Genomic DNA, 16,804 nt, shown 5'->3' on the forward strand with positions numbered 1-16,804 from the left:
ACTCAGAATGCCTCTAACATCGATTCAAATGTTATAAAACCTTTTAATTCTGTTAAAGCTATTTTAACGTTTTAACTAGTAGGCCATTTCCGTGTTCCGAGTTACTGAGTTTGTTCCCGCGTTTCCGAGTTTCCATTTCCCAGTTTTTAACCTCATTACGATAACAAGTCCAAAGCTTTTAATATGATTCATTTATTTGCACAAAGTAACTTACAGAGAGCTCAAGTCCTTCATTGCGCGAAAAGTCCCACTCTCAATTATTTCCAGCTTACAACTTTTCATGGATCTAAAAAAGGAAAATTTGTTAATAGGCACTTTATTTATTTAGGGGCAAACGCCTGCATACTCTCAAACGGAAAATGGGTAGGAGAACTTTCAATTGCAGTTAACATTTCGGCCAATTAAAACATTTTAGGGCTTTTGTTTCATTTGACACGCCTCAAACTCTGTTCATGTTGTCCTTCAGCAGCATGGTTAATAATATATGAAAACTGGTCTATTAAGGCCTAAAACTGCCGTTTAAAAGTAAAAACTAAAATCCAAACTTTCGCCGATCAACGGTATCATCAGGGATGAGAAAATATTCCGCGGGCGCTATATATACATACGCAAAATGAGTGTAGGGTGAGAGGAGAAATGTGTAAAAATATGACGTATGTGTCAAAGCAATAGAAAAAACTGTGAGTTGAATACAAGGTTCTAATGATGGATTGTAAGACCTTTAAAGCGTATGACAGTAGTCTCTAAAATACAATATTGAAATAGAAGATCTCCGAATTCTGTTCATTCGTCTCGGAAATTGAGTATGGGCTTGAATTTTCTAATGTAAAATGCTTCGTAGAGGCGTAGATTAGCGGGATCGTTTTCGCTCATAATAATCTTGACATTAATGCCTTTATAGTCGTTATACTGGCAAGAAGAGATTTTTTTTTTTAACGGAGGAGTTATCGTTATTGATATGTTCTCTTACACGGTCATGGATGAAGCGTGTTGTGCTATAAATGTATTGTTGATCGCAGTTGTTGCACGTGATGAGCACCTTAATTGGAAAGATCATTTCAGCTATTTATGTAAACAAATCTCTAAATCAATTGGAATGTTATTAAGATCCCGCTTCTATCTATCCTCAAAAACTAAACTCACTTTGTACTACTCGCTAATTTATCCTGATATCACCTATTGTAACTCTACATGGTCTTCTACATACATAACTAACTTCAATTGAATTTATTGTTTTCAAAAACGGGCTGTGCAAGCTATCACCAATTCAGACTATAGAGCACATTCTGCTCCTTTATTCTCCAAATTACTTTTTAGACATTTATCAAATCAATACGTTTCAAAAAGAGAAATTTATGTACTGTTATCATAACAACCTTTTGCCTCCTTTGTTTTTCAATTTTTACAAATAGTCAAATTCATGACTATAACACCACTGTAGATGGAACCTCTCGTAGGCGACCACGTCTCGTAAGCGACCACTTTTAGAGATGATTGTTTAAAATTTTCAATTGTTTTTAACCTCCCGTAGGCGACCACTTGACACATAATCTGCTGTTTCTCTCACGAGCGGAAATTGAAAAATGTGTCGCTGTAACATATTGACCCACATCATTACAGCGGACGCCGTATTAAAATCTCACAGCCGGAGCTACCGGAAGTGTCTTCCGAAATAGCTTAGCATTGAAACAATTAATAACATACACATTCACTATAGTGTACACTGAAATAAACTTTAATCGGGTTGAATCCCTTGTAGGAAAGAAACTCTCTTATCTTGTAAATAGCATGTACATGCATGGCCGGTGATGACTCTCTCAGCCTTGTATTGCTCAACAGAAAAATTGCGGCGATAAAGAACGTCAACTGCATTATGTAACAAACAAACAAACGCGAATATTGCGGATATTTTATGCTTGAAATGTAACATTGCAAACTGACGTTCACTATTTGCCCCCCTTAGTCAGGCAGTTTAACGAAAAGTTATTACTTTGGGTTTCGATAAGCACTGACAAAAGGGTCAGGTCTCCGCAATTACCATATGTAAATTACCCGAAATTTAGACCCCCTGTGGTCTGAACTCTGGTAAGCGACCACCTCCCGTAAGCGACCACATATCCTTGACATTATGGGTGGTTGCTTACGGGAGGTTCGACTGTGTATATATTTCAGTTATCTATTCACCTCTACGAGGATATTAGTAATTCACAAATAAACCAACCCCCAGTTGGAATGAGAGATCGGTTGTTGGAGTAGAGCGCTAGTATCACAGAGGTTATGGTTGGAATCCTGTTCAAGGCTGGATTTTTTTCTTTTCAGTTGCACTTACACCTGTGATAGTCTCTCATTCATTAATGTTCCGTTTTACTTCACCTTGGAAACTTACAAATAAACCATTCTGTCAAAACCTCCAAAAATATCTGATGTAAGGACGGGTCCAATCAGCTCATTTGTGTCAGTATTCCTGAAAATTTACCAAAAAACAATTAATACCTATCTCAAGATGAACGGTAATTATTCTTGTAAAAATTAATAACTGATTCATAAATTATTCAGATATATGTGATTCCCTTTTATGGCCCACCGGTTAATTTCCGAGTGCTCTCACTGGACAAAACAAGTCACGCGGCTCAGAATCGGATAGAAGTTATTAGACGAGAACGGTCGTTTGATTTGATATCCTTCGCCTTATTTTTGCTTTTCAAGGGAAACAGTTTTGGACAGTTTAAGAGGTGATTCATGATGCACGTTTAATATTGTTTACATTTGCTCCAGTAGATGTCTTTTTGCCGCTCTCTGGTTGGCTACCCGAATTCGGAATCTGAATTTGCCATGCACTTCTACATCGCTGATTACAACTTTTGAATCCACTTATTCCGACTGATTGTTAGAGCAGGCGACCACAAGCCTTCTGTCTGTGGTGTATGGAACTTGCATTCCACATTAGGGAACAATTGTTAATTTTACAGATGTAGCCTTTGAAGGAGCGTGAAACCCAATTCCTTTTCCGGCTTTGGACTACTCCCACTACTCTTACTTATTCGGCCAGTGTTAGCAACACACTACAAGAAAAATGTTAGGTGCATTTAGGGGATTTGAAGATCATACATTTATATACGTGCAAAATAGTACGACCTGTGATTGAATTGAAAATCGTTATGATTTCATTGGATAATTAAACGAGACTTACCTGTAAGTTGGAGTTTGATTGAGATTTTATCATATGACAGCAGAAAGCTGGCGGATCACATGAGATAGCACGGCGCTTGCGCAAGTCATTCTAAATGGGAGTATCAGACAACTCTGCACGTCACAGTGAAAGCATGTCAAACTGTGCAGCCAACACGTACTAAAGCCAACAAAGGGCGGCAAAACACGGAGCGGTGGGCATGTGATCTCCCTGCCTTCTGCTGTCATGTGATGGAATCTCAGTTAAACTTCAAATTACAGGCTAGTCTCGTTTATTTATCCAATTCTATCACATGACCAGAAGGCGGGGGATCCCATGAGACTTTTAATGCCCTGATACGCCTATTAAGACAATGCCAGGTTCATAGAGCCAGCAACAGATGCTTGGGTAGGGAGGTGCGGCCCGGGTGTTCAAACCCTGACCCTTTTTTATGACACAATTTTCCGATTTCCCTATTCCGTTTAGGACAGAATTCAAAATTTCCAGGCCCTTTCTAAGACATTTAACCCAAAATCACACCCTGTTTAAGACTAGAATGAAATAAGAATACACTAGTTTCTTAATGTATTTTAATGCATTGGCAAATCACAATCTGTTTAAGCCATAAGGTCATGTAGGGATACCTTAAGACAGAAAGTGACGAAAAAGATACCCCGTTCAAGACAAAACACCCTCAAACCCATACCCTATCGGGCTGTTCGTCCCCGTTAAGGTCACATAAGGAAGTCCCCCCCCCCCCCCCTCCCGTCTAGTTCATACCGAAAATTACGATCCGTCATTGACCCGGCGCGGGCACATACATATTAGGACCGTACAAATGGAGGTGAAAAAAGGATTAAAGCCCGGGGATTATAAAAAGCCTTCGTATGACAAATGTCGTTTTCCCATGTACTTCATTCTGACTGCAAGAAATGCAATTCTATCTGGTGGTTACTTATTGCCTCACTATATCTCTGTATCTATCTATTTAGTAGCCTGCGAGCAAGCTCTCTTGGGGGTGGGGGCGGGAAGGGGAGAGAGGACCCACCCCCAAGAGAGCTTGCTCGCAGACTACCTATTTGGGGAAATTGGTAGCCTGAGTATTAGGCCTTCCTAAGCGGAGGGGGGGAGGGGCGGGATCACCGTCAGCGCTAGGGTTTGGCTCTTGTTGTTCATCCGAAATAAGCCTTTGGAGATTGCCTTTCTTGACCTGCAGTTGGTCTATTAAAAGCGAGAACTTACCCTAAAGGCTGTATTGCTGAGGCCTCGTTTCCGAGGTGTCGTTCTCAGAGGCGCTCATTCTGGTGCCTGAGCGTGATTCCTAGCTACGTTAGAGTCTAAATCTTTAAGATATGTCAACTACGTTAACACGAAACTGAAATAAGTGAAAACTGACTTCTTCAGTCTCTCCAGAAGTATTTTTTTCCCGCTGTACTAAGTACTGACGTCTGGTCGCACAAAGCGAAAACCATGCAATGACTTGCGCAAGCGCCGTGCTATTTCATGGGATCTTCCGCCTTCTGGTCATGTGATAGAATAATTCAGTACTGACCCTCGTAATATCCTATTGTTCTCTCTCTGTATTAAATCAACGATTGCAGCCTGAGGAGGCGTGTTATTCAAGTTTGTGCAAGTGTCTGAGGAAAACGGAGGCAGTCTTTTTTGTAAGCTGAGAAATTATCAGGGGTAATTATAAAATAGCTAAAAGAGTCAATATTGCACTGAACTAACTGCGGTGCAACATTTTTAATATTGCATCCTGTTTGCAGCAATATTTTTAATACTCCGGCCGGCTCGTTATAAGCCACTTAATTGCATCATATATTTTTGATCAGAACCTAAAGAGGTTTCTAAAGTGAATAAAAGAAAACCCAACCACAGCGAAAACGACCTAACGGACGCCCATTAATGTATTTATGCTCGTTGCGTCGGAATGGAGATTATGTAATTATGCGTACCGCATTGAGGCGTGTTCATCACGCCTATTGTTTGGGTTTGTATAAATTGTCTCTCCACGTGTTCTGCTCTTACTTTAGGTCTTTTCAGTGCCTTCAATCGATCGTCACTTAGTTTCAACCTTTTTCCTTTCATTTTTTATAGGTTGTTCAGCGCCCGGGGCCCTCATCTGGCTTTTCTTCTACTGTTTCTTCCATTACTCCGCGAAATTTCAACAATTTTCGTCCTCAAGCGTCAAAGATCGCCTTCGATAAATCTCGTTACGACATCTGCTTCGCCTGCGGAAAGACAGGCCATTGGCGAGCAAACTGCCCAAACGCATACTTTACAGCCGGCGCCGGATCGACCTACAAACAACGGCAAAGTTATCAAAGCAAAGAGAGTGCCTCTTCTGGGCAGCAGTGATGCAATTTCTGTTCATAACGCGGTTAATGATACTCTGGAAGGTATTTCAGACGTGTGTTCTGTTATTGAAGAGTGTTATGAATTTGAGAATTCACCTACTAGTGTTCAAGCAGTCAAGGGTAGGCTCAGATCTAATTTTAGTTTTTGGTTGCATACTTTAGGCGCAAATGATTTCATTCTCCAGGTCATTGACAAGGGTTATACCATTCCTTTTATTACAGTTCCCCAGATTGCATTTTTTGACAATAACCATTCAGCCCTTGCGCACTCTGATTTTGTTTTAGAGGCTATTCAGGAGCTTCTTCTGTCAGGTTCAGTTGTTCAGGTATCTACCCCTCCTCATGTTGTGAACCCTTTGTCTGTTTCCATACAGAGTTGCGGTAAAAAGAGGTTAATCCTGGACCTCAGACACGTGAATAAACACATCTGGAAGGAGAAATTTAAATTTGAGGACATTAGAAATGCCTCTGTTTATCTTCCTTTCGATCATTTCATGTTTAAATTTGATCTTAAATCTGGCTACCACATTATTGATATTTTGCATGAATATCAAACTTTCTTAGGTTTTTCCTGGGTTGTTAATGGGGTAAGGAAGTTTTTTGTGTTTACGGTTCTCCCTTTTGGGTTATCTTCTGCCCCATACATTTTTACTAAGGTTGTCCGTGTTCTTGTTAGGTATTGGAGAAGTCATGCTATAAGAATTACAGTTATCTTGACGATGGGCTCGGTTCTGCCCGTGATTCCGCTTGTTGTGAAGCTGCTTCAGCATTTGTTAGGACTTCGCTTCAGCTCTCCGGTTTCCTTCCCAATGACAGTAAATCCATTTGGCAGCCAACTTCTTGCTTAGTGCGGTTGGGTTATTGTATTGATTTATCCATTCATACCATCACTATACCTTCCGAAAGAATTCTCAGTGCTGTACTAGTAATTGATTCAATTCGTTCCCAGTATCCTTTCAGTACCGCTAGGAAATTGGCCCAGTTTGTTGGTAAGATTATCTCAATGAGTTTCGTTTTTGGTAATATTACTCGTATCATGACAAGGTATTCCCATTTTGATATTTTGAGAAGTCCTACGTGGGATGGGAAGATTTCCCTGTCGGGTTCAACTCTTAACGAACTTAGTTTTTGGAAAGAGGATATTCCTTTCCTTAACAGCAGGCGCCTTCTGTCTGTAAAGCCTCAATATACCCGTGTATGTTATTCAGATGCGAGTTCTTATGGTTGTGCCAGTTACGTCTTAGATTTTCATAACACCTTTGCCCACGAGATGTGGAGCGTCGAGGAAGCTCAGAAGAGCTCTTCTAACAGGGAGTTAAAGGCTGTTTCACTCGGTTTAGAATCTTTTTTGCCCTTAGTCAAGGGGCACACTATCAAGTGGTATACTGATAATCAGAGTTTTTCTAGAATTGTCGAAGTGGGCAGCATGAAGGAAGATTTGCAACATCTAGCTTTGCGCATTTTTAGTATGTGCTTGCAAAATTGCATCACATTGGAAGTTGAATGGATCCCGAGATCGGCTAATGACAGAGCTGATTTTCTTAGTAGAATTGTCGATTATGATGATTGGCGGGTAAACAGGGACTATTTCCTTTTGGCTGAGGAGAAATGGGGTCCTCACTCAGTAGACCGTTTTGCAAATCACGAAAACACCCAGTTACCCCGCTTCAACAGCAGGTTTTGGTGCCCTGGAACAGAGGCGGTTGATGCCTTTTCTGTTCCTTGGGCGGGGGAAAATAATTGGCTTGTTCCACCTATTTTTCTCCTTCCCCGGGTCATCAATCACATTGTCGCACTTGGCGGTTGTGCTACACTTGTTGTTCCACATTGGCCTTCCGCTCCATTTTGGCCACTGATTTTTACAGATGAGGGCATGTCTCCCACTTTCCCTGATTTTTTCGAGATCCCTATGGGTACTGATGTTTTCGTTTTGGGTAATTATAAGAGTGCCCTCTTTGGATCACAAAATTTCTGTTCAGGGGTTCTGTTTTTGAGGTTTTCCTAGAGAGGCCTTATTTTGTAGAATTTGTTATGCTCATTCCACATGGTTTTTAGTGTTGTGGGATACAATTGGATCCCCCTGTTTTTCGTTGACCACTTGGTCTTTTTTCATAACGCTGGGACCACTTGGACCCAACCTTATTTTGCCACTTGGGCCTTTTTGTTTGGCAATGTTTTTGCTGCTTGTGGGACCACTTGGACCCAACCTTATTTTGCCAGTTGGACCTTTTTTGTTGGCAATGTTTTTTTGTTGCTTGTGGGACCACTTGGACCCAATATTATGTTTCTGTTATTATGTTAAATGTTTTTTTATATTTTTCTTACTTTCTTTTTTTTTCTAATTTTGCTTCAGATGTTAAAGCAGCTGCCAGCCGGACGTATGGCGCTCAACTGTGTGAGAAGTTTTGGCTCACTGTCTTTAATTCTAGAGCTGATAACACTGTTATCAATTATTGTCAATCATTTTGTAAATTTAAGGCGTGGTGTCTGCTTAGCTCTGGGGAGTTTTCTTTTCTCCCAGCTACTTCAGTTACAGTTTCGTTGTATTTGCATTATTTACTTGAGAGTTCTTTAGGTAGCTCCACTATTCAAAACGTCTTCTACGCTATTAACTGGGTGCACAAATTAGCTGGTTTTGATAATCGTAATCCATGTGACGCTTTTATTGTTGAGGCTTCACGTCGCGTTCCTCGTAAACCTGTTAGTAAAGCAGAGCCCATTACCCCGGAGATCCTTGGTCTAATTTACCGGCAATATGGGGAAAGTAGTAACTTACTTGACATCAGGTTTGTCTGTATGTGTTTACTTGCTTATGCTGGGTTTTTCCGCATTTCAGAGCTTCTTAGCATTAGGAGACCTAATATTGTAACCGAAGATCGTTATCATAGGATTCTCATTGAAGTCAGCAAGACTGACAAGTATAGAGAGGGTTCCTCGGTCTATATCGCTAAGACTGGGAATGTTACTTGTCCTTATTTATATCTCATAAAGTACTTGGAAGCTGCTAGGATTCCGTCATCTTCTCAGAATTATATTTTCAGATCCTTACGATATGACAAGAATTTGAAGACCAATGTTTTGTCCTCTAAGCCTCTCACCGCCAGCAGAGCGGGGGAAATTCTGAAGGAGAAGCTAGTAGCCATCGGCTTAGACCCCCATAAGTTTAGCAATCACAGCTTTAGGTCCGGAGGGGCTACTTCCGCGGCTAACCTGGATCTCCCGGACAGGCTTTTTAAAGTTCACGGGAGGTGGAAGTCTGATTCAGCTAAAGATGGCTATGTTCACGATGAAGTTGAGTCGCGTCTTATCGTTCCTTTGCATATTGGCGTGTGATTTAAGCAGTTTTTGTTACAGCTTGGAGGTTCGTATTTGATGGCACTGCTCGACCTATTCCTCCAATACAACAATAAATTCATTATTGTGTATTTGCTTGTGTTTGATGTTTGATTACAGAGTTTAGAGCATAAATAAGTTATTTTCGGTACGCAGTTTAGAAAATAAAACAAATTTGCGCGTCAGGGCAAAAAAATTGAAGCAAAACAATAAAACAAGAGGGGAACCCATCCAAAACAACACCAACGTGCGGCAGGTGTAAACTAGGTTGGTAAAACAAAATGATACAAGGAAAAATCAACGCGTGCTAGAAACCAAAGGGGGCGAAGTGAGAATGAAAAAAAAATAAACGATAAGAGGGGTAAAACCAATGTGGACGGAGTAGCGAGAACAAAACAACTAAGAACAGGAACGGGGTGAAAAGCGGCTAGGTAACAAAATATGCGAGCGGGGCGACAACATAGAGAGACACCCAAATGATAACACTAGGCAAAGCACGCGGTAAACATCTAAACTAAAGACTACGCCATAAATGCGAAAAACAGAACAAAACTAAAAGAAACTAAACCCAAAGCAAGGGACGAAAACACCTAAAAGTACAGAGCATAAGATACGAAAATTAAAGAAGAAACTACGACTTTAAAGCAGTGGAGCAGTTCGCACCGCCGCCACATCAGCCCCAAGTCTTAATGTATTTAAGAGTGGGGTCCGTGGGCTGAAACACTAATAACCCTCACGAAGATGACCGAATCCGAGCATATAAGCCTTGTAGAGAGGGAATGCTTGTAATTTGGTACATAAATTAAAAAATTCTCGCCAACTTGTACTTGGCCAACCGCGGCGCCCACCAGCGCTTGAGGTTGTTGCGCTTGAGCTTGGACTTGTTGGTCCTGCACTAACGTTTGTCCTGATGTCCTTGGCCCTGAACTTACATAAGGTTACCCAAAATTTCAGCATTAGGCTTTGCTATCCCTTGGAATGAGAAGCCTAAAATGATCAAGTACGTTGTGCTATATACTATGCTAATATTCTTCGTCATGTACATGTAAACCAACAGCACTTTTCAAGGGTGCATGTGAGATGCACGTTGCACGGAGATATAGGTAAAGTTGCAAAACCTTGTAATTACCAAGTTTTAACAATGACTGAATGGTGTTCTGATAATTAATACCACTGCTAGAAAAAAATGCTAAAGTCATTGTTCGCGTAAAAAAACAACAATGTGGAGGCGAGTAAAAATCGTTGTTAAAATGCAGAGAGAGAACAATAGGTTATTATGAGGGTCAATAATTATAAAAGATAACTACTTCGGCAGTCGGTGCTATGAGAGATAATGCAGCCAGCTGAGGGCGTAATATCTCTTATAGTGCCGACTACCTCAGTAATTATTTATAAAGGAACGAAGTGATGATCGATATAATAAATTGAAACTAATGACTTACAAGAAAGTAAGCCGTTGCAATCCCTTCAGGATGATTTTCAAGTCAGCAAATGAAAGTAGGTTGTTTCGCAGATCACTGAAAGATAACGTTTTGTATCGTCACCACGCAAGTAATTGTTTGACATAAATTAGCCTAACTGAATTTTTCCAATCTCGTAGCAGGGTGATGCTCGCTCTTTGGCCAGCGGTTTGTCGCCAGGAAATACTCTTGAGTACTGGAACTGGTAGTTTTATTGCCGAAAATTTCTTCAGTAAGACAGTGTAAACCGTTAGGGCGAAGCCAATTAAAAAAAAATCGATTTTTTTCTTATTCTCCAGACTCTTTCCTGGCGATCAACCGCTGGCCAAACAGCCTGAGGACTCTTGGTACGTGATTAAATTTTTTTCTAAGACACTAAACAAAATATCCTTACATATTTATATAATTTTCTTATTATCTTGACGGGGGATTTATTCTCAAACGAGCCGAATTTCTTAAATAAGTGAAAATGTCCATGTTAGATCCCTCTTAAAAGTCCAATGCTCTCACAACTTGAAAAGAGATCATCAAGGTTGTTGTCCGCGCGTGCGTTCATGGAAAACTATGGAGGTCGGAGGAAGCCGGTGGCGAAAGGAAATACTGCAAGATTTATACGTCTTGACATTACTGGTTTGCTGAAGTAACGGATTTTATTTCGCATTTAAGCATTTTTAGGTGCTGTTCACCGCTTAATGTAGACAAATTTCCTCCTCGCAATTTCTCAGTCTTAAAGGACTCTAGTCAGCCTCCGCCATTTTCGTCGCCATCGAAATTATTGATATTGCATGGTGAAGCGAAATCTTATTGCTTTACTGTAAGTTGTATTCCTGAAAGTATGTTTCATTATCTTTAGTAGTTTCACAGTGATTTCGTTCATTTCGACACGAATTCAATATAATAGCCAACTCTCGCATATAAACAAAAACAAAGGTGTGGCTGACTGGGGCCCTTTAATTAATCCACAGAATTACCGGGTTAATCGATTCAGTTTTATCAGGCTGTATTTATCTTAAGTTGAGTTTACCTGAGCCGCAGTCAAAATGAGGGTACTGAGCTTTAAATATCTTCCATGTTCACTACAATGTTTGTAGTTAAAATCGCATTGCTTTGGTACGTTCTGCGCATCTCTAATTTCTTAAGGACGGCAACTGCTACTTGAGGCTAGGTTTATGATCCTGCGGAAAATAAGTTCTTAGCACACGTTTATTGCATTCCAGAAGAAAATTGGAAGAAACGTGCCTTTTTTTTTAGAGGTAATTAAGCTTAAATTTGGAAAACAAATTCTATAGATTGTTAGGTATTCGAAAAGTTTTTTAGAAATATCGACGCTTTATCGTCTCTGAGAAATGTTTGGTTACCCCTTTTTTTCTCGGATTTCAATAGCCCTTGCTAAGATCTACTTTACCCGCATCGTCATAAACTGCGACAAAATACGCCTGTATTATAAGGCACCGTCGTAAAGTTTAATTCCAGGCACAACTTGCAATTTGCCGCGAACTTGGTATGATTATTGTTATGGAACAGTTTTCGCACCCACCCACGGTTACATGAAAAACCGAGGAAAATTTACGATATAGTCATCGCAGATATCGGAGCCATACTATACAGCTGTTTCGACAAAGGTTGTTCAAAAAAGCGTAAAAGCGTACGCGACAGTGCCAAAAGGTAGTCTGGGAAATTCCTAATAAATTTTAATAAAAGCTCAGAATCCAGATTGCCCGCCATGTCAAGTCTTCGCTGTACGATTGAGGCAATATGAATTCTGAGCTTTTACTAAAATTTATTGGGTATTTCCCAGACTCCGTTTTGGCATTGTTGCATATGCTTTTACGCTTTTTTGGACAACCTTTGTCGAAACAACTATATTCTCCAGTGAGAGAATAGGCGATCTGAAAGATTAGAGTATCTAAGACTCCGCTGACCACATTATAAATGGCGGCTTTTCAACTTGTGGAGCATCGCTTGTCTCTCAAAGGCCCCGACCATAATCCCCCCCCCCCCCCCCCTCTACACACACAACCCCCTTTGGTTGTCAAAAGGTGTCCACCCCTATTCACGATCACCTATAAGCATTTTCAGGTCATTAAATTAATTCAAACCAAGACTTACAGCCTGGTAACAGTTTCCGGTAGATGAAAACCTCCCTTGATGTAGTTCTCTCGAAGATTGCTGCGATTAAAAAGAAAGACACAAATTTCCTATCACTTTTTCTGCATTTAATAGTACAAGCAGATGCTGCAATGAAGAATGTTGTCGAACATTTCAATTAAAATTCAAATGTTCTGTGTGGGCATTTAACGAAATTGTTCGTCTGTAAGTTAGTGTCTTGTGGCAAGTTAAACTTCTTAATCTTGAATGCGCTCGAAAATTTACATACATTATAACTGAAGCGTATAGGACAGTTTGTAAAACAATATATTCTGTGAAACTTTGATCGCACGAATTACAGATAATTCTGCCCTCTAATTGGACAATTGGAGCTTGCGTAATACCAGCTACAAATACCAGCGATATAACTACGCAAACAGTATGAATATAGAGAATTATTTATGTTTTGCAGACATCTCACCGCAGAATAAATGCGACATTTTTAGTTTTTTTACTTAACTTTTCTCGTTGGGTTCGCTTGATATATGTTAGTTAGGCAAAATTTAAACAATTACGTCACCACTAGTAGGCCCAATTTATCCTTGGACCTGCTCGGTTATATGAGATCACGGAAGATGCCAAAATGTACTTAGAACATCAATAACACACAAACACACGCATGCACACCGTGGGGTTGTGCTCCACTTTCTTTTCTTACTGTATTTTGACATCATCTGTAACATATTTTAGGCACAATGGATCCATTTTAGCCATTTCTTAATTATAATCGTGTTACTTACACAACTACGAGCGACGTTAGATTGCGGAAGGTGTTTAGTGGAATAAACTTCAGAAGGTTCCTTGAAAGATCTCTGGATGAAAGGGATAAGAATAATAGGTCAGTAGATGTTTTTCAAAATTGTTATAAGTTATACATAGTGTCGTCAAAATCATAAAGATATATAGATTCAATTTTTGCCCTTTTAGCTCACGAAATTCCTTAAAACATACGAAAATTTACATTTACAGCAACAACTGGGGGAAGTTTTTTTTTTTTTAATCATTATGTATCTTCTCTGAATTTAAGTTTCCTTACCCTAAAGAATCGAAATCAAGTGATTGCGAGCCCATGGGAATTCATGTCATCTCGGAATGAAAGCTAATTCGGATACGCAAATGCCGTACAAAGTTTGAATTCCTCGTGTACGAGATTTTTTTTATTAAAGAACGCAATCTACGCCTTAACACACAGACTAATTCCATCCGCGCAAAGCTTTCTCTTTTTTTCGAGATAAAGCATTTTCAGGCCCGTGGGAATTCATGTCATGTCGGAATGAATACCAGTTTCGGATACTCAAATGCCGTACATAGTTTGAATCTCTGGTGTACGAGATGCTTTCTATTAAAGAACGCAACCTACGTTTTAACACACAGACCAATTCCATCCGCGCAAAGCTTTCTCTTTTTTTCGAGATAAAGCATTTGCAGGCCCATGGGAATTCATGTCATGTCGGAATGAATATCAGTTTCGGATACTCAAATGCCGTACATAGTTTGAATCCCTGGTGTACGAGATGCTTTCTATTAAAGAACGCAACCTACGCCTTAACACACAGACCAATTCCATCCGCGCAAAGCTTTCTCTTTTTTTCGAGATAAAGCATTTGCAGGCCCATGGGAATTCATGTCATGTCGGAATGAATATCAGTTTCGGATACTCAAATGCCGTACATAGTTTGAATCTCTGGTGTACGAGATGCTTTCTATTAAAGAACGCAACCTACGCCTTAACACACAGACCAATTCCATCCGCGCAAAGCTTTCTCTTTTTTTCGAGATAAAGCATTTGCAGGCCCATGGGAATTCATGTCATGTCGGAATGAATATCAGTTTCGGATACTCAAATGCCGTACATAGTTTGAATCCCTGGTGTACGAGATGCTTTCTATTAAAGAACCCAACCTACGCCTAAACACACAGACCGATTCCATCCCCACAAAACTTTCTGTTTAAGAACATTCTTAACACTTTTATTCGTCCTGAATTAATTATTGTCTTTTTGATATTTTTATATTCTTATCAGCCTAATTTTTGACTTAAAAAGATATTAGATCAAAGTCGCAACGTCTTACCTTTTGCACGACTTCACGTTACTTTAAATATTCAAAGCACGTGAATAGCAGTGAAATAGACCGGGACAAACAAAATGAAATTCTTGTTCGGAAAAAGCGAATAACGACTGAAACTTGACCAACATTCAGCCTTCTTATCTAACGCCAATTTCGGTTCCTGAGCCTAAAACTTGCGCAGATATCGAAAAGAATTATTACCTTAACCGCTTGTAATTTAACAGAAACATCTGTGGGGGCATTTTAAAGATATCTCGATTTATGCAAAATAGAAACTTTTTCATTCATCTGTGCTTTATTTTCACTGTCTTTAAACATAAATATCTTAAAATCGGAGACACCCATGAAGCTCAATATACATTTAAAATGTTTTGCTATGAGGAAAGACCCTTTAACGGAAAAGACAAAGTGTCAAGTTTTATTTTGCCAGAGATATTGGTGAAAAATGTGGGAATAACAAAATCACTCCATAAAAATTGCTTCATTATTTACTTGAAAACGCTCTTACAGAATTTTTTCTAATTTCGCCTACAAGTTGTCTATATTGAGTAGTTTAAATTCCTAAAGTTTCGTCATAAAGTGTCTGACTAGATTTCGAGATAATCGACAATGTTTAAAATAAGAGGCTATGCGCTTCCGTTGCTATGGTAATAGCTGTTTCTTGGAAACCAATGAGAAAATTAACTTTGGTCATATGTTGAAATGATAATGTAGCAGAAGGAGATCTTGTATGCGAGATTGTAATTTCAAAACTTCCACCCTAAGTCCAAAAAAATGGCTCGAGCCTCCTTAAGATTATGTACATTATACACAGGAAATGAAAGAACTGAAGAAAAAGAATTAAAAATTTCACGTGATGGCACTTACATTTTCTTTAGTAAAGCAACGTCTTCAAAGGAGTCTTCATACACGAATTTCAAAGATATCCCTGAAAGATTCCTAAAACGAGATATAAAATAGAACTAAACAGATGAAAAAAATTGCAACTTTTATGTCAACTCACTAAATTAAGTTTTTTCATGAGACATACAGCATCACGGTGTTTGATGGAATCCCGTCTGGTACTTGATCACTGTCAAAGCATTGGCTGACTATTATCAAATCTGTCTTTCCAAATGCAGTATAGTTACAACTGTTACGCTGTGTGCTCTCACAGGACACCACGGACCACATAATTAACACTTCCAGCATCAGCTGAGGAGACATTGTTAATGACACCTATAAAGAAGGATCACGAAGGCGTTAGAGAAGACTAGAATAACTATGTTTTTTTAGTATTTGTTTTTCTGACAAGCGTTCAAGGGCAGCGATATAGTCAATCAAGAACATATAGACATCAGTGTATTTTTCGCATCAGACCCTTTTATCGTTGGATCTCAGTTTCTTTTCCCATAAAAAAAAAAAGTGCCTACTGTTTTTGAAAAAAAAAAACCTGAAGAAACAAACTAACCAACTAAGTAACAAGGAACAAATTACATATCTATGAATTAAGTATTATATTTTTTTCCGTATTGTAAGTAACGAAGAAAGGTTCCTTAACTTTGGTGTCCTTGTGTTCCCTATAATTCAACCCCTGCTGTTAGTAAAGCGTACACAATTTAAAATTTTGAGACGGTGAGTATAATCGTTTTGAGCAGTATGAGTGCTGGGTCTCAGGCGCCGTATTTTTACTTTTTTTGAAGCAGTTATCAGGTTCGGTATGTTTCTTGAGTCAGCTCTCTACTCAAGCAGTCGCTTCGTTTTATTCAATCGCACGTGCGAATGCAGAGAGTTGGTGGAAAACTGGAGATGCTGATATGAAGATTTTTTTAACATAATTTTACATTGTTATACAAATAAACTTTCTTTGTGAAAAATGAGTCTCGACATTAGAAACATATGATACTCATTTTGCCTACCTTTTGTCACTTGCAGATTGCCTCTAGTTATCATTAATAAAAGAAATTTACCAAACGTTAAAGGTAGTGATCTTCAAGAAATTGACTGTTTAAACACGTCGTCCAAAAGATCTCTAAAACAACCACGGCAAACTTTGCAAACAAATGCCGTCGCTTTCACGATGACACTACCTTTATAACCGGATGTTATCAGACCTTCAGAGGTTCATACCTAACTACATGAGAAAGACTAGAAAGCGCTAGCGAGTTTAATTCATGCAAATTAAACAATTGAAAACCATCTGGAAAGTCAAGAATCACGAACGTTAGAAGAAGCCAGAAATCACTATAAATATCAATTTTGTCAATAGTCGTAACCTTTAATTCC

At 39.2% G+C, this 16,804-nt stretch overlaps 2 protein-coding genes across 6 annotated transcripts in view; one reads left to right on the plus strand and one right to left on the minus strand.

Annotated features, from left to right (window-relative positions):
* The window catches only part of LOC146451856 (uncharacterized), a 149,701-nt gene extending 133,102 nt beyond the window's left edge, over window positions 1-16,599 (minus strand). For 3 of the 5 annotated variants that reach the window (XM_085098540.1, XM_085098545.1, XM_085098544.1), the window contains exons 1-8: window positions 16,438-16,591; window positions 15,570-15,757; window positions 15,407-15,478; window positions 13,211-13,282; window positions 12,432-12,491; window positions 10,305-10,379; window positions 2,387-2,464; window positions 215-286 (exon numbers count right to left, since the gene is read on the minus strand). In XM_085098540.1, coding sequence (XP_084954666.1) covers window positions 215-286; window positions 2,387-2,464; window positions 10,305-10,379; window positions 12,432-12,491; window positions 13,211-13,282; window positions 15,407-15,478; window positions 15,570-15,745 — 605 coding nt within the window. In that variant the 5' untranslated portion in view covers window positions 15,746-15,757; window positions 16,438-16,591. Of the gene's footprint in view, window positions 1-214; window positions 287-2,386; window positions 2,465-10,304; window positions 10,380-12,431; window positions 12,492-13,210; window positions 13,283-15,406; window positions 15,479-15,569; window positions 15,758-16,437 lie in introns of all 5 variants that reach the window. The other 2 variants (XM_085098543.1, XM_085098539.1) reach the window with 2 other exon arrangements.
* LOC146451862 (uncharacterized) lies at window positions 2,504-8,862 on the plus strand. Its single transcript, XM_085098618.1, has 3 exons — window positions 2,504-2,510; window positions 5,137-5,571; window positions 7,883-8,862. The coding sequence occupies exons 1-3, from the start codon at window positions 2,504-2,506 to the stop codon at window positions 8,860-8,862; spliced, it is 1,422 nt and encodes a 473-aa protein (XP_084954744.1).
* Window positions 16,600-16,804: the final 205 nt, after the last annotated feature.

The sequence above is a fragment of the Pavona decussata genome, unplaced genomic scaffold, assembly GCF_977016875.1.
Source record: "Pavona decussata unplaced genomic scaffold, jaPavDecu1.1 SCAFFOLD_383, whole genome shotgun sequence".
NCBI classification, from domain to species: Eukaryota; Metazoa; Cnidaria; class Anthozoa; order Scleractinia; family Agariciidae; genus Pavona; species Pavona decussata.